At 33.1% G+C, this 27,016-nt stretch overlaps 2 protein-coding genes across 2 annotated transcripts; both read right to left on the minus strand.

Annotated features, from left to right (window-relative positions):
• Window positions 1-11,154: 11,154 nt before the first annotated feature.
• Window positions 11,155-17,076, minus strand: LOC134721669 (TAR DNA-binding protein 43-like). The gene is made up of 4 exons (XM_063584817.1): window positions 16,759-17,076; window positions 14,663-14,829; window positions 14,170-14,310; window positions 11,155-13,764 (listed from the first exon to the last, which is right to left on the minus strand). Exons 1-4 carry the CDS (start codon window positions 16,994-16,996, stop codon window positions 13,066-13,068), a joined length of 1,245 nt encoding a protein of 414 aa, XP_063440887.1. The 5' UTR covers window positions 16,997-17,076; the 3' UTR covers window positions 11,155-13,065.
• Window positions 17,077-21,619: 4,543 nt separating this feature from the next.
• On the minus strand, window positions 21,620-25,602 carry LOC134723657 (uncharacterized). Its single transcript, XM_063587216.1, has 2 exons — window positions 24,443-25,602; window positions 21,620-22,630 (listed from the first exon to the last, which is right to left on the minus strand). Exons 1-2 carry the CDS (start codon window positions 24,608-24,610, stop codon window positions 22,154-22,156), a joined length of 645 nt encoding a protein of 214 aa, XP_063443286.1. The 5' UTR covers window positions 24,611-25,602; the 3' UTR covers window positions 21,620-22,153.
• Between the last annotated feature and the right edge of the window lie 1,414 nt (window positions 25,603-27,016).

The following is a 27,016-nucleotide window of genomic DNA, read 5'->3' on the forward strand; positions in this document are numbered from 1 at the left end:
ATAAATTCAATAATAAATAATTCAGGCAAGACACTTTAGCGTTAGCACTAGTTATTTTTGTCAAACCCATATCACTGCTAAACGAAAACTACGCAAACAGTACTAAATTTACATCATTAGATTGTGGTCAAAATATTCTCCAAAAATGACATAAAATTTATATAGAATGAATAAAGAAACAAGTTTTGTTAAAGTTACCTACTCCCTCTTAAATATAAATTTAAACTTGTCTCTCCAGGCATTAAAGTTACACAAGAGTATATACGCTGAAATGTTTTGCCTTATTTTCTCACCATTGATATTATGTTGATAATCTTAATATAAAGCTTTACTTCAACTGTCACATAAACTTAATATTAACATGATCCAAGTAAATGAAGTAATGTAAACCAAGCCAGAAACACATACTCGCTTTGCTGAAATATTGCAATGAAATACATGAAATTCAATTTTGTAAATTAAAAGACACATTTGCATTAAATACACTAAATATTGTGACCTATTGTTAAGAAACAGACTTAACCAATAAAACTAAACATTGACCAATGAACTATGAAATGAGGTCAAGGTTCGATGGACCATGACAGGCAGATATGTACAGCTTACAATCCTTCCATAGAACAATTAGAGTTGACCCATTGCTTATTGTTTAAGAAAAACAGACCAACACGTAAAAACTTAACACGGATCAATGAAGGTCAAGTTCAATTTAAACCTGTGAGAATGACAGGATCATATATTTAATATAAATGTGAATTAAGGGTAACAATTGTTTAATCGATTTCCACAACTTGGGGTAAATAAATTCATGGTAAATAGACATCACAAAATTAAGAGAGACAGATTTAGAATCAACCAACTACATAAAAAAATGTGTAACGGTTCCGCGGAACCCAGTGTCTCGCCTACTTTTGCTGTAAATCGCTGGCTCAACAAAAATGAGGCAAAAAATCAATAAAAATATTCCTCTTGATGCTATCCTATGATTGTAAGAAGGTTTTGTCCAAGTTTGGTAAAAATCTAGGACAGTTAATGAATCTAATAAATGTTTTTAAAACTATAACTGCAGACTGTATGTAATGTTATGTTAACTGGAAGAAAATCTAAGTCAATTTAAAAGTAAAATACAGAAAAAATGAAGTTATCTTTATACAAAATTTACTAACTTATGATCATAAATAAGCTTCTGTCCAAGTTTGGTACAAATTAACCCAGGATAGTTTAAGAAAGTTATTCAAATTTTAAAAACTTTTACCACAGAGTGAATGTAATGTTTCCCTGCAGAAAAACTAAGTCCATTTAAAGGTAAAATACGGAATAAATGGATTTATTATTTTTATAAATTTTGCCTCTGGATACTATCTTATGATCATAAACAAGCAACTGTCCAAGTTTGGTAGAAATCCAGTATAGTTTAAGAAAGTTATTAAAATTCTAAAAACTTTAACCACAGAGTGAATGTAATGTTTCCCTGCAGAAAAAAACTAAGTCCATTTAAAAGTAAAATACGGAAAAAATGGATTTATTATTTTATAAAATTTGCTTCTGGATACTTTCTTATGATCATAAACAAGCGTCTGTCCAAGTTTGGTACAAACCAAGGATAGTTTAAGAAAGTTATTAAAATTCTAAAAACTTTAACCACAGAGTGAATGTAATGTTTCCCCGCAGAAAAAACTAAGGCCATTTACAAGTAAAATACGGAAAAAATGGAATTTTATTTTTACAAAATTTACTTCTGGATACTATCTTATGATCATCAACAAGCTTCTGTCCAAGTTTGGTAGAAATCCAGTACAGTTTAAGAAAGTTATTAAAATTTCAAAAACTTTAACCACAGAGTGAATATTTGTGGACGCCGCCGACGACGACGCCGACGACGGAATGTAGGATCGCTTAGTGCTGCAGATTGGAAACACTGTATGAAGTGTGCCGGTAGATAGTTTGAAACTCGAAATTCGCATATTGATAATGTAAAATACATGAAATTAAAAAAAAATGACACTTCTAAAGTTTGATCGTCGTTTCAAAAGTGAGGCATTTGCCTCATTTGCCTCCATTACGCTACGGCCCTGAGCTGCTTTCCAAAAACAAACGAGACAAATCATATGGTTTTGCGTGTAGACGGGTAACATACTAATACTGTTTTTGAAGGTTCCTCCTAATTTCGGATACCCGCAAGTAAGAAATAAAATAAAAATTGTATACCATTTGGAAGAGGAACGTTAGGGCTTTGTGATGTCATATTTGTGTAACGCAATTGACACCATTTTCGAATCAAGTAGACCTTTGAAAAAAGCCATTTCAGCTTGTAGACACTGAAGGAAAAATATAAGCCCTTTGCGGCATAACAGGTGAGAATCGATCGATAGCGAGATTATTTTTCATCAAAGTCTTTATTTCAAATATCATTACGTAACACAAACTTGGAAAATGCTTGAAAAACATTGATTCCCAATTTAAAAGAACGAATTCAATGAGAACTTCGACATCATTATCAAAAATCAAAGCCCCTAAAAACACTGTCAAAACAACGTTTAAAAAAACATTGAAATTCTCAATACCGAGTAAAAATATGTAAAGCATGTTATCTAGTCAGAAAAAACTACATGTCCGGTAATCTAGAACATCTGAACGGCATTTATTCATATCGCAGTCTCTTTTTTTAGCATTACATAAAATCATATTTTGCATATGAGTCCCCACAGGGCTCCCGTCACAAAACTTTTAACTAACGTTTAACGTTAGTAATCAAGTTCGATGGTTTTTAAAGAAAACGAAAGAAAAACAGGATTGTGCATTTTAAAACGGAGAAATGAAGCCAATAAGATAAATTCCTGATAAAAAAAGAAACGGTAGTATGCATTCGTTTATATTTTTGTCAATTTATATCGATTACTAATGCTTTGGAAGGGTGTCTACCAAAATGTCACAAAAATAGCATCTTCAATTTTTTTTCTAAAATACTAAAAACAACTTGTTACAAATCTTTAGAAATAAGTGAAAGATGTATAATTAAGAAGAAAATTTAAGCGATAATCGGAAATTCTCAAACCGAAGGAACATTGCGATATAAATAGGATAAAGATTAATGTACAAATTATCAAAATACAGTGGTCATATGGTGGTCTACCAAATTGTCACAGCGTCGCTTATTTGACGTTTTTGACGTTCACCATTAAATGTAACCGTTTTTTGCATTATGGCTTTTTTGAAACGTATTTATTTTGTTATAAAAACATCTAAAACTTAAATTCGAAATATACTTTATCTTCCAAATGTTTTTTTTCATGTCATATTTTGTTAAAGCTAAAGAAACAGAAACCCAACAACAACAAAATTATACATGTATATACAAAATTAATATCTTCAGTGGAGATAATCGCCTCAAAGTACAACTCACATATCATACATTATGGATATTTGTATCAATTAAAGTATTGAATAAGAAAGTTGAACATTGTGTATACATTATTGTTTTAATTCATACATGTATGCGAATACGTTTTTTGATTGAGTTAAGTCTGCTAATTGATATTTTATCGTATGTTTTTATATGTTGTGATGTTATGCTATTGTTTCAGAAAAAGGGAGAAGGTTTGGGCCCATTAAAACGTTTAATCCCGCTGCAAATGTTTGCACCTGTCCTAAGTCAGGAATCTGATGAACAGTAGTTGTCGTTTGTTTATGTAATATATACGTGTTTCTCGTTTCTCGTTTTGTTTATATAGATTAGACCGTTGGTTTTCCCGTTTGAATGGTTTTACACTAGTAATTTTGGGGCCCTTTATAGCTTGTTGTTCGGTGTGAGCCAAGGCTCCGTGTTGAAGGCCGTACTTTAACCTATAATGGTTTAATTTTTAAATTGTTATTTGGATGGAGAGTTGTCTCATTGGCACTCACACCACATCTTCCTATATCTACATATCGATATGTAAACAATCAAATACGGAGATATGTTATACGTAGAGCTAATTGGATATTAATATTTCCAAACATAAGTGGAAATTTTTCCGTTTTTAATATGATTGATATTTCAAAAGTTTTGAAATATCAATCATATTAAAAACGAATTTAAAGTATAGATGTATCAAATAAAAATCATCGATACTTTATGTTGCCTTACATAGATATTGACGAAGAAAGTTTTGGACATTAAATCAACATGTTGAATATTTAGCTTGGCATGTCAAATATTCACCTCAACATGTCTGATATTTTTAAGTTGACTTGTCCACTAGAAAGATTTAAGTTTTAATGACGAAGACAAATGCATTTATAGGTCATTGCATTGGTACCCTAGTAGAATCTGTAGCCGAATTTGGATATAAACAAATAATTATGAATTATTTTGAAAGTTGTCATAGAAAGGGTCCACAGTATGCCGCAGTGGGGCTTCTGAAAAAATCAAGCAGATATTGCCGTTATATACGCGGACAATTTCAGAAATGTTCGGCTGTATACCTGTTTCAATTCACGCAGTCACGATGAACAACACTATGGTCATATGCTTGCAAACGAAAAAAATTTAAATATGTAGAAGAAATTCCTAGAGATAGAAAATCATTTAAACCAATAAAGGGCATAAATCGAGCAGAAACAAAAAATCTACAAACGGTACTAGTTCGAACCGTGTCGTGTTATTGCGACGGGTGGCTTCAGCGTGACTATTGTTTGTTTACTGATTCTAGTTGGCATTTCGTAGACCGGTCAATTTTTTGCGGTTTTATGTGATGAGGAGGAAAATTGTCTATTACTTCTTAAACATTATTTGAGCTTTATCGGGGAGTCATAATTATGTTATCAGGAGAAGAAACTATTGAGTAGGGGTCAACTTTCGACATTCTTTTTCTTTAGGGGTCCCAACACTTATAGAGCTCAACTATATTACTAAACTATTTTAAACCCAAATCTTTCCTTAACCCATACTTAACCGTAACATTCGCTCTTACCATATAACCTTACCCTAACCTAAAACATCCTCTAACCTAACAATTACCATGAATGAACCCTACCTCTAAAGTATAGGGACCCTTAAAGTAAAAGAAGGCCCAACTTTCCCTGAAGGAAGATCTGTAATTAATGGACATTATTTCACAAAAAAAAACATCACGGTTTACAGGACTCAGACTCGAAAATCAAATGGCTGGATTTCATGTTTCGAGCATGATTTTGTGCTTGGAGCACTGAGCAAAGTTTTATGCCTTCACAACACGCTACTCCAAAAAATTTGAACAGATCATAGTATTTGTTAGCAACATTACTGTATAACTCCAACCAACGATGTTTTATCGCGTTAAATGATGTTTTAACGCGTTAAAACAATGTATCGTAGCAACGTTTTTGTGTTGAATTTAACGCGTTAATGTGATTTATTATGACACATGTGGCCAGTGCGACGAATATTTTATCGCGATAAACGTCAATTTTCACCTACGGTATAAATCCCAAACTTGATAATTGCAAAGTTTAACGCGTTAAATATTTTGATTTCTTTTCGCGTTAAAGTCTTGTTTTAACGCGTTAAAACTGTATTTATCGCGTTAAATGTGATTTTATCGCGTTCGCGTTACTTTATCGGGTTTTTGACATGATCGGCCTCTCATACTCCACCACTGCGGTATTGTAAACCATGTCTTGCAGACGAGATAAATAAACAAAAACAATACGTTCTTGTACAGATTGCAAGATTCAAATCGATCGCAAAACTCAGTGCTGCAACGCATTTAACGAAAATCATACTTTATAGCTCATTTCCGAATGCTTGTAGAGTAAAACTTTGGAAGGCTTGCTTGCTCTGTTTGTTTAAACGTTAAATCAAGCTTTGTAGTTAACATTGACAGCTTTAAACAATACATACAAGCATATTTTAACCTGTATACATATATGCAAGTTTGATTGGACGTTATACCAATTATAATTGTACAATATTCAAACAAAGCAAGCAAGCTAACAAAAGTCTTGCTTTGCATGCATTAGAAAATTAGCTGGAACAACCCGACAGGATTTCCTCTTAATCTCTTATTGGATTATTTAATATGCGGATCCAAAATTTTGATAAGAAAGGGAGGAACTAACAGGCAAAGTTAGAAGGTAGACATGTAAAATGTCTATGACCATATAGCTGCATAAGCGGGACCAGGGCCTCCCGTCTCCTCCATAAACCCCTCTGTGATTGGTACTTTCCTAACATGACTAGTCACTTATGCCTTTTGGTTCATTTAATGCAATCATGTGCTGGTTCAAAAATCTTATATAAATTATCTTTACTAATAGTTAAAACGCCGTATAACGAAATGAATGGTATTGCGAATGCGAGCCTTAAAACCAGAATGAATACAATGACCCTTATGGATCCAAAGATTGTTTGACGTAAAAGAATCCTACAGATTTTGGTTCAAGACGATTGCGGTTCCACGCAAGTGTTATGAGAAATTCATTCGACTTTTACAATTTTTTTTACATGTAATCTACTGAAAAAGACTACACTGAAATATAAAACTTATATAACATATGCAGACAAGGCCAAAATTTCCCGACTGTGACAGAGATGTATACTTCTTAAAGTAGCTCACAAAGAATTCAGTGACAAGAAACCCCAATCATCATTTTGTATCTCCCAAGTATACATAAGCCAGAAGTTAACCAAATGCATTTGAACGTTACAACTTGCTGTGCCGTATCTTTGTAATAAGTGCTCATTTTGGGCATTAACATTAACAAAGTAAGTCTAATGAGATTACGCTTCCGACATGGAATGAAGTACCTCGTATTTATTTCAAATGTGTCTTATACACACATATATGCATGGTAAGCTATGTTTCTAATATAGACAGAAACTTACCTTCAATGGTTCTGTAATAAACAAAAACGTTTCGAAACTTGAGATATTGCACCAAAAAGATAAGGAATCAGAAAGACAGTATATCGGAGCTCCAAATCCAATAGACAACAAAAGGACTTGACAAAGCAGAGGAAGCGGGTAGGAAATAGAGAAGCAAATGAAATTTCCTCTTAAAATGTTATATTCAATTCTAAGAATTAGGAGTGCGAAATTACTCGCCTTCTTTACGAACCATTGATATTATGTTGACAGTCCTAAATATAAAGCTTAACTGCAACTATCACATACACTTCTCACGACCAAAGGAAATGAGGTCAAGGTCAGATAAATCAAAGAGAAATACATGAACTATACAATCATGCAATTCGTCAAATTGAGTTGACCTATTGATTATAGTGACTATTAAAAAACAGACAATCAAGAAAACTAAAAAATTGGACCGTGAAAATAAGGTCAAGGTCAGATGAACTATGTCAGGCAAACATGTACACCTTATAATTAAAATATGCATTAAATATTGTTGCCATATTGCTTATAGTATTTAAGAAACAAACTTGACCAGTCCATAAAAACTTAACATTGACCTATGTACCACCAAAATGAGGTCAAGGTCTGGTGATACCTGCAAGACACTCATAAAAAGCTTACAATCCTTCCATACAACAAATGCACTTGACCTTATTGTTTATAGTTTAACATAAACCGTGAAAATGAGGGAAAGGTCAAATAAACCTGCGAGACAGACATGTACATCATGAAATCTTTTCATAAACCATATATAGTTGACCTATTGCATAAAGTATTAGACAAAAAAAAACACTTAAAAACCGAATTTTGACCACTGAACCATGAAAATGAGGTCAATGTCAGACGACACCTGACAGTTGGGTATGTAAACCTTACAATCCTTCAATACAATATATATAGTCGACCTATTTCTTGTAGTATCAGATATGGTCTGGACCACCAAAACTTAACCTTGTTCACTGATCCATGCCATCCTTTTCAAATAGATGTTCACTATATATTTTCCTTTACACACATTACCATGAAGGCATGCTGTTTTCTTACAGCCTAAGGTTTTACGAACAGAATCCCAGTCTTGATTCGACTTTCTTAGCTTCATTTTTATTGATTGGAATTGACCATTCTAATGTCTGAGGATGTTTCGAGTCCTAGATATGGACGGTCTTGAACCTTCTCCACTATATGGTTGTTCATGATGTAAGTCACTATAGTATTTTTAGCAATTCTTTTAGCCTAGAATCTCGTTCTCCATTTTAGTAATGTCCTAGCAATCCGGAGTTTTAAATTGGTTAGTATAGGAGATATGCAGGAAAATTCTGACCACTAGGTTGGTGTTGCCATCGGGAACGAAATGTTGTTCACATAAATTGGCATCCATTGTGGACATGCACTTTTCGGACAATTCTTGCTTCATCCTATAACTGTTTTTTTTTCTTCTTCAGAAAATGTTAAATGAAATTTGTTCCCTCAATTAATGCCAATAGTGTTGTTTGTTCCGAATAAATTGAAAGTCGAGGATGGATAACTTCATGATGTTATAAAACATGCAGGTCTAATTGGTTGCATATTGTTTGTTTCAAAAGGTTTTCTCTGTGCTCGTTGTTGACAACCGACCGTGCGAGGGCTGTATAGCTAGTCAAGGTCGTTAAAAACTTCCATTTGTTGTTGTTGACATTCTTCTAGATCCTCATCACTTTTCTTGAATATGCATATCTCCAATCTTCCAATCACATAACCCCTCAGTTGGAATATGATTACTGGACTAGTTGCTAGTCGGATTGAAGTTCAGTGGGCTGGCGGATCTAGAATTTTCATAAGTGGGGGCCCACTAGCTGCCTAAGAGGGGGTCCGATCCCGTCACGCTCCAGTGATTCCCTATAAAACCAACAAAAAAAACCGGGCCCCCTCCCTAAATCCGCCTTTGAAGTTAATGAGTTAATGATGCATCATTACTGCTTCAATTTCACTTGTAATTCAGTCTTCAATAATGAGCTTATCACGAGAAGTTACTATTATGCTCTGTACTGTTATAGTTAATTTAAGATCATGGATATGTGTTTCAGTCCATTGGCAGATCCAGGGGTTGGAATCCCCCTTTTTTTGGACGATCAATGCATTTGAATGGAAGCATATACATGTAGTTGGATCCCCCCCTTTTTTTTACTCTGGGTTGGGAACCGCCCCTTTTTGAAATAGCTGGATCGGCCCCTGCAGTCACATGCATTTGCTAATGTTGTATGCCTATCAGCACATGTATTGACTGGATTATATTTGTATAGTTGTCATTGTAGAATGAAATTGAATCCAGACTATTTAGTTTTGTATAGACATGTGAAGTCTGATTTAAGTATGTGACTATGTGCTACTACAAAAGGTAACAGTCCAAAAGAACACAAAAGTGACCATGAAGTCATTGTTTTGGCATATTGGCAAAAGAAAACAGATCCATCAGGAAGTAACTTTGACCAAATTATAAATATATACACAACCATTCTAGAATGTATTCTAGATTTTAAGCTGGTACAAAGCAACTTTTTTTCAGCATCAGATGTAATGTTCCTTCATACCTAATTTCACAACTTCAAGTTCTGCTGTTCTAGATACTGTCTTGCTTGGAACCTCAATATTTAAGGAGAAACAACAAATAACAACTTCATCAGTAAAAACTTGCGAAATATGTCAACAAATAACAACTTCACCAGTAAAAACTTGCGAAATATGTCAGCTGGTATATGAATTCAGGTCAAATGAAGATTGACTGTGTTGCTTTTCATAATATGTCTCAATAGTCTGCACAAGTTTATATTTTAATATGAAACCTATTTCAAAAGAAATAAGGGTGAGGTAACAAGATATGTGAGGCTCAACTAAAAAGTGTAAGAACCTAAGAAAATCTTCATTTAGTAGAACTAAATCTCAGAAATAGGGATCGTGTCAAAGGCACAACAACCTGACAAAAGAGCAGGAGACAGCCCAAGGTACATTCTTGTGTCATTTCTCAGCTGCAATTCTTCAGATTTCAGAAAACTGTCCATTCTCATTAAAGTGGGAGTGGTATCTGTGTGTCTGTTTTTCCTTCGATGCAGCTTTCAATGATAATTACATGCCAAGTCTGAACACCTCACATTCTTGTGTCATTTCTCAGCTGCAATTCTTCAGATTTCAGAAAACTGTCCATTCTCATTAAAGTATGAGTGTTATCTGTGTGACTGTTTCTTCTTGATGCAGCTTTCAGTGATAATTACATGCCAGCTCTGAACACCTCCAATTCTTGTGTGATTTCTCAGTTGCAATTCTTTTTCTGAAAGCTGAGCATTTTTTATAGGAGCTGTATCTGTGCGACTGTTTACTCCTCAATGCAGCTTTTGATAAATATATGCCAACTCTGACCACTTCCCCTTCTTGTGTCATTTCTCAGCTACAAATTTTTCAGTTTTTCTAAAAGCTGAGCATTTTTATTGAAGTAATAGCTGTATCTGTGTGACTGTTGGTCTCTCCTCATTGCAGCTTTTAATGATAGTCACAAGCCAACTCTGTATACCTCCCCTTCTTGGGTCATTTCTCAACTGCTATTCTTTAGTTTTTCCACTTTCTTCATTAAAATCTTTGAACACCAGTTTTCTAAAAAGCAACAAGAGATCAAGGATGATAAAAAGAAAAATTGTATACCATCTTACAGTTTCTTACCTTTTTACATGGAAATACTTGCTCAAAATACTATCCAATTGTTCTTATGTTTTAGTTTCAATATCTAAAATTTGTAAACTTGATAATAGGATTGAGTTATTTTTCATTCAAAACCTTACAATATTGATGCAGGAAAATAATCAAAAATAATTTTCTAGTGTGGCCATATCTAAACATATCAATAAGTAAGATATAGAAATTTTGACACATGTAAACTTGTTGGATAGTAAATTTGAGACCATGTGAATATCTTTCCTAATAAGAATCCACATTCATCCAAATTGTTTCAAACAACAGACTTTTCTGCAGTTTACATGAGTATTTTTATATTATCCAATTTGGAATTTTGAAATTTAACCCCCAAAAATTTTTGGTTTTGTAAATACTCTGTAAGTCATTAAATAAAATATGTTAGGATACATGTGTAATAACATCTCAGTTAGCTATTAAATCTAGAGGATTTATTTTCCCATATGCCACCCCCAACCCCTTTCATGTCAAAAACACAAATTTCATGTTCCAGACGTCTGCTGTTTGAAACAAAACAGACACCATCTTTCATCTTCTGGCAGACATCATACATACAAACACAAGTATACTTTGATATATATTTTTATTCACACCACATTCACAAAATCACATCCAAATTAATTTGTATATAAGTTACGATGAGCCAAAGCAAATAAGTTTTTGTTTCAAGAAGGAGTAAACCAATAAATTAAAACAAAATTGATTTTAATGCCTATTCTTAACATTTTTAACTAATCTCTTTAGAATAATCTTCAGAGCCCTTCCCTCCCAATTTTTTGAATTAATTTTGATATGCCACTTATGTATTTACCGGTAATGCTACACGTATTTCACTGTAAACAGTAAGCAAAATTGTGTATTTTTGAATTATTAATGTTAAAGCAAAAAATAAAATAATGACTTTTGGCTTTTGAAAAATATAACATGAAGCTGATGGTGGGATAATAAATAAATCATGATTTTTCACAAATTTCATAATTTTTTGAAAAATAATTTCATTTGTCAAAGAATCAACCAAAAATATCAATTCATTCAAAAATCACACAAATTCAGTCCACACAAAATAACAGATAGCAGTTTAATCCATACAGTTCAATTCAGTCTGCAGCAAATCCACACACGATTCTATCCAGTCCATCCTAAGATCCACACATTTTGTTCGAGTTCACGTTTTTTGTCACCCGTACAGATTCGATCCATTCTGATACACACATGTCTAGTTCATACATATCCATTTGATGGAAATGTTAAATCTTTCAATTTTCACCCATGATCTGAATTTCACACATCCAAGTTCTTGAGTTCATGATTCAATAAAATTCATTCGTCACTTAAAACCGCACCAACATAATTTTTTTTTAGAATTTACAGATAAAACCATATAACTTTTACTAAATAACAAACAACAGAAAAAAAATAATATAAAAATATTACTCTAGCACTAGAACATGTATAAAAATTGGGAACTGGAAACAACCTGATTCTGAACTTTCTTATTATGCTGAAATAATTATAACATATGTCTGTCTAGTTAAATAATCAGAAAAATTAAATATAAACTGTTCATGAAAGAAAATACTTGAAAGATGATTGAATTGTGTGATATTCATTTCATATAGCAATAGCAGATAAAAAAAAAAAGAAAGAGTGCTTTTACTGTGGGATTTCAACTTGAGCATTTTGAGGTAACGTACATTATTTTTTTATTTTTTTTTGTATTTTCACATTCTAGCTTTAAATTTCTACAAATTAAACTATTTTTCCATCATCAGGAATGCTAGTAACTCTTTTATAAAGATTTTGACACTGTCCCATCATTTAAAATGGGTATTTAAAGTTTACAAGATTGTAACGATATCAAGTCTCAAGTTTAATAACACAAATGCACCCCAGGACCAAATTTGCATTTGAAAAAAACTAATTAGTTTTGAACATCGAATGAACTTTGAAGGGCTGCAATTAATTTATCTTAAAACCAAGAAAAAATCCTACAAAGTAAAATAAATTGTTTGTCAAATGCAATATATTAAAATCTAGTCTGTTGAAACTTGAAAACAAGTAAACAGGAACACTTATGATCATGTTTTGTTAAAGTAAACATGTTTTTCTAAACGTGAACCAGGACTGCTAAATTATAACTTTTGTCTGCATATTTTCATCGTGCCATTTTAAAATTTGAAAAGAATAGTGCTGAAATGAAACAGTATATCATGCATTAACATTAAAACATGTCTCAGTGGAATACTGCGAAAACAGAAAATAAATCTAAGTCTTGCACCAATGCCTGCAACAACTGCAACCATTCTGAAAGTGATCAGTCTTGAAAATTTATACTGTCTTTACAATTTTAGCGAGTGCACTACCTTAAAAATTGTAAGCCTGATAAGGATTAAAAAAAGTTATTGAAAATATTTAGTTTTCGTCTAGTCTACATGATTTGAGGATTTAAGTACTGATGCTAAAACAATTAAAAAGTCCTAATTCCAACCACTTGGTTGCTGTTGTTGTTGTTGTGGTTGTTGTGGTTGTGCCCCTCCCCAGCTGGCATAACTACTGCCATCAGTCCCCCCACTCCATCCCCCAAAGAAACCCCTACTGCTATTTTGACGTGTTGAATCATAAGTCTGACTAGTGAATGAATCACTGGCTGATGCGGGCTGGGTGGTTTGCTGAACAGGTGGAGGTTGTTGTTGACCAGGAAAATTTGCTTGACCACTTAAAACAGCTTGGGCAGCTGCAAACATGGCAGAATTCAACAAATTCATCCCGAACTGGTTGAAATTTGGATCACCCATTGGTGCAGGAGGAAGGGTTTGAATTGGTTTCCCTTGTTGCTGCACATTCCATCCTCCTTGATAATTATTCTGGTTACGAGAACCACCTGAATTTTGATAACCTCTCTCCTTATCCTTCATCACTATTTTTTCTGAATTTTTTGGCGCTGCTGTAGTAATGTAAACGCTAGCTCCTTTGATGATATGATCTTCACCACACAGAGCTCGAGCTATTGCTGGATCTGCAAATGTTACAAATGCAAAAGCTCTAAATGGCTTAGGAATGAACACATCTACAACTTCCCCATACTTGCTGAAGTACTGACGTAAATCTTCCGTTGTTAAATCTTCTGTACATCTGGCAACAAACACTTTTCTACTAACCATCTGAGCAGCACCTTCCTGCAATTTAAAGTCATTGATACTGGTTAAATTTACAATAAAATGTACAGTACACAAAAAGTTACTTATTCAGATATAAATATTACAAGTGTTTTGTTACATTGAATGATAATGACTGCATTATTCTAAATATGTTGTAACTAGAAATGTTTTTTTTATTTTTTATTATAATTGATAAAAATGTGATAGAATTAGTTATGTAATATTTCATACACTTATTTTAAATTTTGATCATATTAACTATATCAATTACTATGTTTACAGTTCTTGTATACTGTTATAAGGTATGAGTAAAGTTTAGGTGGGCATAACATTATACAAGGTTGGATCACTTGTACAGGTCTCTTAAAATGACCCTGGTTACTACACATGTGTAAGTAAAACGATTTCTAAATCAGTACTTACATTAGAGTTTGGAATTGTGACATCACACCATCTACCATCAATCATATGTCTTTGTGAACAAACTTTGACCTGGGACTCGTATTCAGAAAATCGAATAAAACCAAAACCTTTAGACTGTCCTGTTTTTGGATCTCTCTTGACCTAAAATGGGAGCATATACTTGTTTTCATGTTTCTTCAATCAACAAACAAATATTTTGCATTATTAAAACAAGCTTTGACATTCCAGACATTCCTACAAACCTTTATTCATTAATTCAAACAAAAATGTGATAGACTGTTCTTCCAGGTACTATACTAATAGACATAATATTGATAACATTTAATTTGGTACATATCTAAATATGGTTCCATGCTGTAGAAATTTATAGTAACCTTCTCCCAGTTTCCCATTTATAGATTTTTCTTCTTTTCAAATGTTTTTGTATCATGATGTTTTGTGTATATTTATATTTACAAACATTTCTATCAAAAACAAATGTATAGTGACTAACCTGAACCAGCAAAAGTTCACCAAACTGTGAAAAGTACCGCCTTAGATCATCTTCTGTACTCTTCCATGGCAACCCAAGAACAATAAGGTCACTGCATCTTTGCTTGTCTAGACATTTGTTCTTTGCTCCTGGATTCTCAATACCTTCCTCACCTTTTCTTTTGTTTTCTTTATAAAAAGAGAAAGCAAATTTTTAAAATTCAATGTTACATTTGGAATACTAGTTAATTAATATAATTTGATTATAGAAATGAATATTTCAAAAATCATATTACTAAAATATAAATTGAGAAAGATGAAATGTTTATATGAAAAAAATCAAATATAGTACCTAGTACAGGTTATTATGAAGTGGACAACGTCAGGTCAAAGTTAGTTAAAATTACTAAAAATAAAACATTACTATATTGTTTGCTTATTAAGGGATTTTCTACACTAACCAGAAAGTTAGTATAGAAAGTCCCTGTCTTATTAAACTTTTTTAAACTCCTGATTTTTATATATCAACATGATTAAGAACTTATATATGTTAGAAAACTAATTTTTTCTCTTCTTTTTATTATACATGTATTTATTAGTTCTCAAAGAGTTCAAACCTATGGATTTTTAAAGAAAATTAGTCATTATTTTTATTTTTGTTAAGGTTCATCATAACAAATGGACAAATATGGCTGTATTCTCACCTCAAAAACTACTCTGTGTACAGACTTACCTGTGCTGTTTGGAAAGTTTGTATGCCTAGCATCCACTAGATATATAAAAGTTAAATGCATTTTGTGTTTAAGAAATATAAAATCTTTCTTGGTTTTTGATGGGCATTTTTTTTCCTTTCTGCAGAGGGTGCAAAAATAAACAAACACCTGAATAGACCACTTTCGAGTTCATCCGTCACCGGAAAAAACTCGTCAATTATACGCGCCTTTATCACCGTCATCTGTGCGTTTAGGGGCGTCGTCACTTCCTTACAATGTTGAGCGAGTGGTTGGAAAATTATAATTCTATATTGTATGAATTATTCGGCAAATTGAATTCTGAAAATAGACAATCAACACTGCTGTCATTAGGGAATTGCCAGTAAGTACCTACAGAGCAACCATTATTTCTTGTTTATCCTGCACAAAAACGATCACTTAGACGCTTGATGAACGTAAATAGTGCAGGGATACAGGCGAGCCCCTCTAACTGGTAAATGACGTCATAAAGGCGTGCATAATTGACGAGTTTTTACCGGTGACGGATGAACTCGAAAGTGGTCTATTACTTTGATACTGTCCACTCACTGACTCAGATATACTCTTTAATTAAATCACCTGTAGTTGTGAAGATACCCGGTGTCCATGTCAATTAAGGACAATGAAAACAATACAAACCGGTTTTTTACCTGAGGGAGCATCTCATAGTTGTACCACAACTTAGTCATTTTTCACACCTTTTGCATGAAGGAAAAAAAATGCCCATCAAAATCCAAAAGAGATTTTATCTTTCTGAAACACAAAATGCATTTAACTTTATTATATCTAGTGGATGCTAGGCATTAAAACTTTTCCAACTTTACAGGAAAGTAATTTTTGGCATGTAAATACAGCCATATTTGACCGTTTGTTATGATGAACCTTAATTTACATGACGTTTACAAGAATTTGACCTAAAATACAAATCCTTGATGTAGAAAATGTACCGTATATAATTTTTCAGATAAGATTTTTTAAAGACCTCGACTATGGGTAACCCATAATCAGGTTATTTTCCCAGTAAATATTAATGCTATTAATACTTTCAAGTTTTGAACACCACCTACAGATAAAAATAGTGTAATCACAAGGGAGATAATTACACATTTGTATGAGGGAAAACCCAAACATTAGAAACTCTGCTGTCATGTGGACACAGATTTACAAAATTGTTTATTTCTAATTACCAAATATATACAACTTTATTAACACTTTATATAAAGCTACGCCTTAACCATGTTCACGTTTTCATGTTCTGTTATTAATTTTTGGATGTAATTTGTAAACAAGGTCAGCGCCCAAATTCGCAAAAATAACATTATAGATAAAACCTTAATAAATGTCTGACAGTTCAGGGAACCATTACCTTTGGCAAATACTACAATATAGACGTTCTGTCCCCAGTTACCATCAGGTGGGAATAATGTACCATCCGTCAGTCTAATGCCTCGAAAATTTCCAGTGGTTGGATTTCTGTATTTCATCCCACATGCTCCGGGGAACTGGGCAGACAAAGTTGACAACAGAAGAGTCGCATCATCTTCGCTAGGGATTTCAATTGGCTCTTCACCTTCATCTTCCGCCACTTGAATATACTGAGACATTTTGAAAATAACACTGAAAATGGATTTTATCTGTTTAGTTTCATGAGGACATATTATACTTCCGGTTCCAACAGCGTTCGTAGCGGCATTTTTGGAAGGTAGTGTATTACCATTACACTGAGTAAAAATAAAATAGATAACAACGGTCTCGTATATTTTTATTGATTGCTCGATAGATTGATTAACTTTCAATTCCACTATCAGAACTCCCGTGCTATTTTGTGGCTGTAAGTATTTGTTTGCAAAGTAAGACATGGTCCGGAGAGAACCACCGACTTTAGGTTGGAAAACTGACACTGCGGCAGCCAGTCAATTCAGACTTGACTGAGTCGAGCGCACCTGTCACGTGCGAGATCGGATTCCAACTCACCTCAGTTCAACTTAAACCACTCGGCCATCGAGGCCCCTGATTTTTTTTAAATGGAATTTAACATTTAAAAAAATACAAAAATCAGTCCATATGGCAGAATTTGTTTCATTTAAGCGAGATAACTCGTACAGATAAAAAGGGAGTTAACTCTACACAAAACACTGCATCGACTATAATAATAGGAATAATCGATTAATATCCGTTCATCTCGAAAAGTTATGAGAGTTAACTTGTGTTTATATAACTTCCAGCTACATTCATGATTGAGTTTAAATGTGTGTTTTTAAATCTTTTTCGTTGTTATCCGTTTTAAATATTTGTAAGAATGAAATAGAGTTCAAAGAGACAAATTAGTAACCTGATTTAATTGCTATTTATAAGATTTTTGTTAAATTTTTCTTGGTTTTTTTTCATGTTTTTTCCGATTGTTTTTTGGTTGGACGCTGAATGGTTCATTATTATTTGTTTTCGTTTTCATCTGGGTTTCAATTTATTTTCTTTACTTTTTTTTGTGTTTCGTCAACGATTTACTCATCATCATGGGCTCATTATGTTGTCAGTTGTTAGTATGTTGTGGAACGACACACATGTTTCTTATTTATAGCTTGCTTAATGATATTGTGCATATAATGAAATCCTTAAACAATTCTTTTGGTCTGATTTAAGTGGCATTGACTACTAGACTTGTTTTATAGCTTGCTGAGCGGTGTAAGACAAGGCTCCGTGTTGAAGACCGTACTTTATAACCTATTATGATTTACTTGTATAAATGGTGACTTGGATGAAGAGAGTTGTCTCTTTAGCACTCATACCACGTCTTCTAATATCTAGTATATTAAATATGACTAATTTTGACATTTTGTCAAGTCCAAGAATGCAATTTGCATTTTACACTCTTCAATGTAATATATTCGATCTAACTTCCATTAATAAATTACTAAAAATTCGTAAAATAGAGTATGGTTTAATAAGAGAAATATAAAATATGAACTATTTTGAATCACAAACATCATAATGAGATACATATTTATAAGTATTACTAGGGGCAAAATCCTAACGGTGTCTACTTACACCAGTCCTATAATCCTATAGATAAATGATTACCAGACTAGTGTCAAAATTATCTGTGTTTGAATAGAAAGACGTAACGATCTGGTTTCATGGTTTTGTTTCATGGGGAAAGATCCGTTTGCGCCAAAAATGCGTCCTTTTGCGCCACAACTTTTTTTCTCCAAGGCTACGTTTGCGCCACCTGTTTTAAAAATTACATGGTATCATTTGCGCCCAAAATAAAATATACGATTGCGCCAATTTAAAGAAAAATGACTTCTATTTTCTTGTCTTTTGACATATCCCGTATTAAATCTTCAGCAAAGCAATCACCTACTTCATCTGGGTTCAGAAAAGCTAATAAAAAAATATGGTGTAACCATTTGCTAACATCACTGCCAACTTTTTTTATACTCTTTTGCTAGCCCAAGATTTTGTATTTTCCGACCCCATGTCGGGCCACGGTGAAAACGACATGCCTCAACTGATGATAATTCCTGGGGAAAACTCTTAAACGACAACGTGCATTCTCTCCTCAAAATTTACATGCATAGATGTAAAATTCATTTGACGATTAAATCTTTCACAACATTCCCTAGGCAAAGAAACACTTTTCTATAACAGTCTCCTGATTTGGAAGACAAAAGGCAATATTAAAGTGGAATTTAATGTCCATTCCTGAATCCATGTATTGTATACAATTGCTGAAAGTCACCTTCCACCAACAACAGAAAAAAATATTTAATGAATAAAAATTTATAAGACAAAAATTATACTAAATATATATAAGTACGATCAATATGTGTTTAGGTAAATTGGCGCAAATGAGTTCCGAAAACTGGCGCAATTGATACATTTGAGAGAAAAAATATTGGCGCAAATGATACCCCTGAAAAACAGTAATTGGCGCAAAATGAGTGCTGCCGTTTCATGTGGCATGGTTACCGATTTTGTAGCATATATAATCCATTATCCATTGCATTCGGCAAATTGCAGAGACAAAAAAAGGGGGGCAATAGAAACACAAATTATTATAGAATAATAGCATACAAGTATATGTAAAAAAAACAACAATTTATTCATATAATTCATTTATATTAAAAGATTGTTATTTTGCTCCTAGGGTCCACACTTAATAGTGATCCATTGATTTTTATATTGCTTTATAAACATAAAGTTCAACACTTTGCCAATAAATAGATAAATCATATATATAACATAATAATAACTTAGAAATTAGTTCAAAATAATGCCGGACAATTGTATGTAAGATGGGTCTGCCAACTTGAATCAATGACTTAGTAATACGGCGAACAGACTTAGAAAAGAAAGTATCGCAAAACAGACGACCAATTTTGGGAAAATGGAAAACAAGAAATCCAAGTTCGCAAAAGGAGGCAAATTCTACAAGAAATGGAGAAAGCAAGCACTGTTCAAAATTGGTCGTCTGTTTTGCGATACTTTCTTTTGGATCTTCCGGAATTAACAGTTAATTCAAGACGCTTCTGCACTTTCATGGCATCAACAGCACAATCGTAATCGTACAGTCCCGTATACTTTTAACAAGGGAATCAAGGTAACCCCCATTCTCTCCTTTCAGTTTCGCTTTGTCGTCTTTTTCAATCACATCGTCGATTAAATTTCTCATTAAAACGTCAAATATTCTCATGAAAAGGTGAAGCTCGTCTGGAATTATATGAACTGGTTCTATTGTCATCAAAGGCAGATGTTTCACCCCGTAATTGGGTTTCAATGTCCCCATGTAAATTTCTTTAATTTCCGACGTAGTTCTTACATTTTCGTTTAAATGGTAAAAGTTCCAAGGCTTCGACACGTCCCCTCTGTCCTGCTTATGTACTTTACACCAAGGACATGCGTATTGGCCGGTCGACGACCCAAGACCTAAGCAAATTTGAATAAATTTCATGTCGCCGCCGAAGAAAATTTCTAGATTGTATAGTTTGCTGTCAACTTGTATGTTTTTACATAAATACATTTCATTTATCTCCGAAAAAACTGGGGAAAGGCATTCTTCAAGATTTTCATACTTTTCTGGAGATCTAACGATGGCAAGTACTACAAGTTCTTCAGCAGATAATTTTTCCGATGACAAAACTGCAAACGAAATGACAATAAAGTTTGATATGCGTGTAACTTTTGTACCATCTCCCGAAATTTTTATTTGTATTTTGTCTTGTTGATCAAACGCCCTGGTCTTGGTAATATTGATCAGTTCGGACTTCAGACTAACATAAGCACCAGGAGTGTTACCAGGAGTGCGATGGATTGCAAACGTGTTATTTGTTTTTTCCCTAATGCTGACAATAGAGTGAAGCTTTGGTAGATCTCCTGTTTTCATAACTATTTCATGATAAGCGTTGTCACTTATTTTAAACTTGTCAAGAATAAATAAAATTTCGTTCATTCTTTCTATATCATCAGAAGGTACAGAATTGCCAAGTGGGACGCTTACTGGATCACCATCATAATTTAATAGTTTGACACCCGTTGGGCGCAAACCGTACGAAGCCGCAAACCACAGTGCTTTTTCCATTTTACTTTTAAGTGTTCTGGTAATTCGGTACTTCTGAGTTCTTGACATAGCTTCAACGTTTTTACCGGTATGCTCATAAGACACTGGTTCCGCTGTTTGAACCCCTGAAAATAGTTAAAAAAAACCCCAAATATTTATGTAACATCAAAGTATATTTGGCTCGTGTAAAACATAAAAAATATTTTATATATGTTTGAAACATTTTCACTCTTTTGCCGCAGTGTACTATAGAAGACAATTTTCCGCGCGGCAAAATAGAACATTTAGTAAAAGGCAATATTATACCTAAATTTAATACAAATATAATCTTTGCTATTCACTTTTAACTATAACATACACTTCTCATTGACACAGATTTTTTTATGGATATCTCATTGTTTAATGTATATCTTTGTTTTTGCTTATTTATATCTGTTATTTCATTTTGTAGAATAAAATGGTAAATTAGGGACAGGATTTTGTATAGAAAATCTCGAGCGTAGCAGTTTTAAAATCCACAAGCTTTGTGTACAAGTTAAATTACCTAAACAATCAAGCAATGCTTCTTTATCTTTGGTCACACCAGCTAGTGCAGTCAAGTTCTCAGACAATTCTTTTTCAACTTCTGCAAACTTTTTATTTGTTTCATTTAATTCATTCAGCATTAGGCGATATTTTTCTGTCAACTTTACATTGTCTTTTTCAAACTTGGAAACATCTGCATACAGTTTTGACGCAATTTCAATTTCGGAATCGTAAACAGCTAGCTTTTTCATTTTCTCGTCCAGTTTTACTTTTTGACGACCACCAACTTGTCTTTTGTATATTGATGACACTTCACTACAGATCCGTCGCAGTCTTTCATCAAGTCGATCGCACGGTTTCAGATAAACTGGTTTTAACTGGGAGTTTAATATACAAATGTAGCTAAGTTCTGGAAATTCACACTTTGCTTTGTAAAGTTCACGCACAAAAGAATACTTGATGTCAATTGTAAGAGAAATTTTATCTTCGGATTTGAAATCTCTTTTTAAAACGGGAGATTGCGATCCTAGGCTTATAGTGCTTTGGAATTTCAATTTCTGGTATGGTGATAAGTGTTCGGACATGTTCACGATTGTATCAAGAAATTTTAAACTGCTGCTAAAGTATGTACAATGAATAGTTTACAAAACACAAATAAACACATGGTGGAACAATTGGCTTACATAAAGTTACAAGTTGCAGAAGTAACACATAATGTTTCAATTGGCTTGTTTTCCAATACGACTTTGTCCTCAATTTTAACGTATATCTTTCTCATACGCAGTTTTGGCGTGAGCAAAATTGGGAATTTAATTTTCTGACCAGTTCCGTTTTGAGCAATCTTATAGTACCAACTGTTACTTAGAGGAAGTTTTGAAAAATCTTGTGTAGAGTTAAGTAATACAGCTTTGTCGCTATGAAAGCAATATCTAAAAATGTCAAGATCAAATCTGACCACGGATCTGTTATTTCTGTTGCCTCGTCTTAGTCGATCACGAATAGCGTCTTCGAGCGCGTTTGCTGCTGACAGTAAGCGTTGGTGTTCGATTATCTTTGGAAAATATTCAGACAGAGAATCTTGATCGATGTGCGATTGTGGTTCCCAGGTTGTCTCAGTATATGGATAATCTTCCCATTTTACTAGATATAAGTTGCCCTGAAAAGAACATATTAAAGTCCGTAAATATAAATGATTAAGTAGTTCTTAATATATATATATACATGTATGAGGGGTTTACAGAAATATAAAGAATCATGAGCAAAATGTGCAGAATATAGGGCAAAAAATATAAAGAAAAGAGAATAATGTAGTGTTGAAGTATAAAGAATTGAGAATAAGGGTCAAGGTAAAAATGTTTAAAAATAAAGAAATGAATGACCCCCAATCTTAACCCTCGCACATTAATATATAGCAGTAAATGTAATATTCAAAGAATATTCTTCGTGCCGATAAAACGATGAGATGACCCCCCCCCCCCCCTCCTCCTTCCCCCTTTGCATTAATTTCAAACCAGCTAGAGAACTTATTTTCAAAAGTCTTGCTATTGTAGCTCAAATTCACAGTACCACATCTTAAGATCACCATCGCTTGATGAATAGATCCCCCCTTTTAATTCATTTAAAGAAAAAAAAGTCCTAGTACATAAGTTAGTCTTTTTATTTATTTCCCCAGTTTTTAACGTATTTTTGCAAGTATCTTTACAATTCAAAATCACAGTATCATATTGTTGTCCCTCTATTCTTATTTTCCCCAATAAACGAAAAAGAAACCGGGCACAATTTTAAAAGGGGGTCCATTTCCCAAGCACCTGTCCTTCAGTTGCATACATTTAGGTTCTTACAGCATAATTGCGTATTGCCGAACATTTAGCCGAATTTTTAAAATACTTGTTTAAAAACTGCAATTTTGATAAATTTAGAAAATTCGGAGTATTTACCGAGCGACATAAATTTATATTATATCGGAAGGCAACTATATTCTTTGTAAAAGTGTATCTTAAATACAGTTCTGTTTTCTTAAATTACGGGAACGTATAATACCATACGTTTTATTGGTTTATATTGATAATTTTAGATTTATAAGTGGTAAAATATACGTCACAATAAAATTTAAACATGCAGGCCTAAAATACAGCTTCATGTATTTAGAAAAGTATTGCTCCATTCTCATCCATGATATCTTTCCCATTAACGAGGCAGGAATTCATTTGTTTGTTCTCATATTTCTAGTGTAATATCGTACAAGACCCAATGTCAAAGTAATTTTCCTTTCATATATTCTAAATTTTCTTTCATTTGTACTTAAATGAATGATTTATAATAGCTTCTTATTTCTAAAGGTAAACCAGGTAATAATAACTATACATTTAATTCAAGACATAGGCTTGATAGAAGTGAATAGAGATATTTTTACTGAATTTATTTCTATCCGATAAGACAGCATCCCCCTTTTTTCGTTGAGAACAGTAAAATAATGATGATTGTATTTGCTATAGAACTCTGGTGAGATCATATATTAATCCATTACATTGCTAATTGATTTCCGGTGAGATTGTGTCAGAAATAATTTACACATGTCTAGAAAATCCACATTAGGATTAATCGTATTTACAATTAGTTAGATTACTTGCTATTAGCTTTTCTTATCTTTCAAATTTATATTAATATAAACGCTGTCATCTTTGGTAGTAAGTTTTTTTATTTTAATTTTTTTTTATTTAATATTTCAAAATATTAGCTTGCAAAAATCAGCAATGTAACAGTAGACTGCATTTGCATGTCAGGTCGGTTATTACAGATATTACAATATTAAATGAAATAATACGGAAGCGTATTAGCGAATCCAAGTTATATAATCACCTCGAGTTTTCACCCCGTATAAGAATTAATATTAAAATCGTCAGCCTACTAAGGCTTCTGTGTCAAGTTTGAAATTTAGCCAATATATACTAACTACTTTATTTATTACCTCTTTTGGTGTAAATTTCTTCACAATAAGTCTCTCAACTTTGAAAGTTTCCTCTAAAACGACCCTGGATGCTGCTGGTTCTTTCTTCAAACGAGGTAATGAGTCTCCAAAACACAACTTTTTCCAATCTTTGTGAATACGACTTCGCAAATTATGTCCACTCGTCATTGCAACGTTAGACTGAATTCTTATTGCTTTTGAATTGTATTTTAATTCGTTTTTCTATTATATAACAGGAAATAACTTATGACATAAAAATTTATACCATATGCCAATATTTGAGTAAGGACAGTTGTGTTTATTGTCGCCCGTGTCGTGTAATTCGTAAAAGTTGCTTTGTAGGACGTAGGTAGCAGTGATCACAGTTGGATACTTCCTACTTTTTAAGTTGTTTGAATTCAAGTTACTAGTATGAAATTTTATGGTTCAATGTTTGGTAAAATGGCATTCTCGCACCACTTGAAAATAAACCATGCTTAATATTTGTGTATAGCTCTATATTGTATTGTGTTCATCTCACTGAAGAGTTTTGTTGTTTTGTTTTAATTAAAGACTTTTAAATTTTTCTAAATTCACGGCAAAAAGAGATAAATAAATAGAGATAAGTTTAAAAGAAGCTTTAATATTTCATATTCATATATATGCGCCAATAACTATCGGTTAGCACCAACCTCTTGCGTCGTTTGCTTGTTGTACACGAATTTCAGTCAACTTGCCGAAAAATTGTTGTTTTTAAGTAAAAAATGACCGGATTATATCACAATTATTTTTTATGAAAAAAATATTAATCAAATATCTGAAGTCTGAACTTGCATGCGATACCACGGCAGAAAAAAAATTCCTGTAAGAAATTGCTTAAAAAAATAATGAAATCCAACAAAAATGATTCAAACAAATATAACTAATGGGTTCTGTATACGTGTCGTGACTAATTTTTATCTTAAAAATGACCGACTTAAACCTAGAATAATTTCAATTAAAAAAAAATCAACTCAAAGATCCTGCTTTGAATTTTCTAAATATGTCACGGCAAAAAGTTAAACGTCAATGCAAATGGATAAAATCTCAATTCTTAAAATTTTCTTCTATATATTTCTTTATAACGATAATTACTAAATAACTTGGATAACTGGCGCATGCGCAGCAATGGATGGAACAAATTCTGCCATATGGTGTTTCGAATTCCGTGGGCTCCGAGTTCACCGGCCACATCCTTCGACAAGCACTGCTTTAAAGAAAAAGAAAAAAAGAAGAAACAAAATCAAATTGGAAATCAAGTCAAAGTTAGGCTGACTTGGTTTAGCAGAAGTAAAATTTCTAATAAAATCTAACAAAATCAACTAATTTCGATTTTTCTAACTTATTATTCATTTATTTATTTATTTTGGCTGACAGCATAAGCAAGATTTTTTTAATTGCTGTTACGCTCTGAGAATCTTGTCGAGTTATGCAAATTGATCAAGTGCTGTGTCTTTTCTCTCTCGTTCCTGAGTGAACGTTGCCTGTGTAGGTCGTACTAGTTTCTTTTAATTGCTGTTACGCTCTGAGAATCTTGTCGAGTTATGCAAATTGATCAAGTGCTGTGTCTTATCTCTCTCGTTTCTGAGTGAACGTTGTTTGTGTAGGTCATACTAGTTTCTTTTACTGACAAGGATCGAATGATTTTATTCAGTGCTTCTGAAACATTAGAGTAAATCAGAAAAGCGAGTATAATTCTATGCTTCGTATATAATTAATTTTGATTGTTATAAAGATCATCCTATTTTCAAATTTATGTTATATTATACTGGCCACTACCAATTGTAAAAGCAACAATATTATGTTTGTGTGCAGATAGTTTTTACTGATAACTTTCCCCCTGTAAATTATACCCTTTAGAAAGCAAGAATAAAATTTAAAAAAAACCTTCATCTGTCTCACGCTTTAATATGTGATTTTTTGTGTGCATAGAACCGTCCTAAAAAGAATTTTTACTTGCTCTGCTCGGCGATATATATAATTCGTTTTCTGCAATGACAAAAAGGAAGATGTGGTATGATTGCCAGTGAGACAACTCAGTCTCCCCGAGAGACCAAAACGACACAAAAATTAACCAATATAGGTCACCGTAAGGCCTTCAACAATGATCAAAGGCTTAAGCCCATACCGCATAGTCAGCTGTACTGAAAATGCTACGAAATAACAAGTGTAAAACAAAAGACTATTCAAACAAGTGAAAACCAAAAAGTAAAAACCAATGGCATAATTTATGTACAAACAAAAATGAACGGAAACAAATATGTAACACAGCAACAAACGAACACTGAATTACAGGCTCCCGATTAAGGTCCTATAGGCATATTATGCATGTGACAGAATTTGGCGGGGTTAAACGTGTGCGCGGGATCCCAGCCATCCCCTCTCATTGGGACATTATAGATTAGTGTAACAGTACAACATATGAAAGAAACTATACAAATCAGTTGAAAAAGGATTAACTCATTAGATGGATGCAAATTGAAATACATCTAACAAAAACACAAGTTGACGAGGCCGGGTACTGGTACATCCCAACAACAAAGGGATACTTAGAAC

Source organism: Mytilus trossulus, chromosome 6 (genome assembly GCF_036588685.1).
Source record: "Mytilus trossulus isolate FHL-02 chromosome 6, PNRI_Mtr1.1.1.hap1, whole genome shotgun sequence".
Classification (NCBI taxonomy): Eukaryota; Metazoa; Mollusca; class Bivalvia; order Mytilida; family Mytilidae; genus Mytilus; species Mytilus trossulus.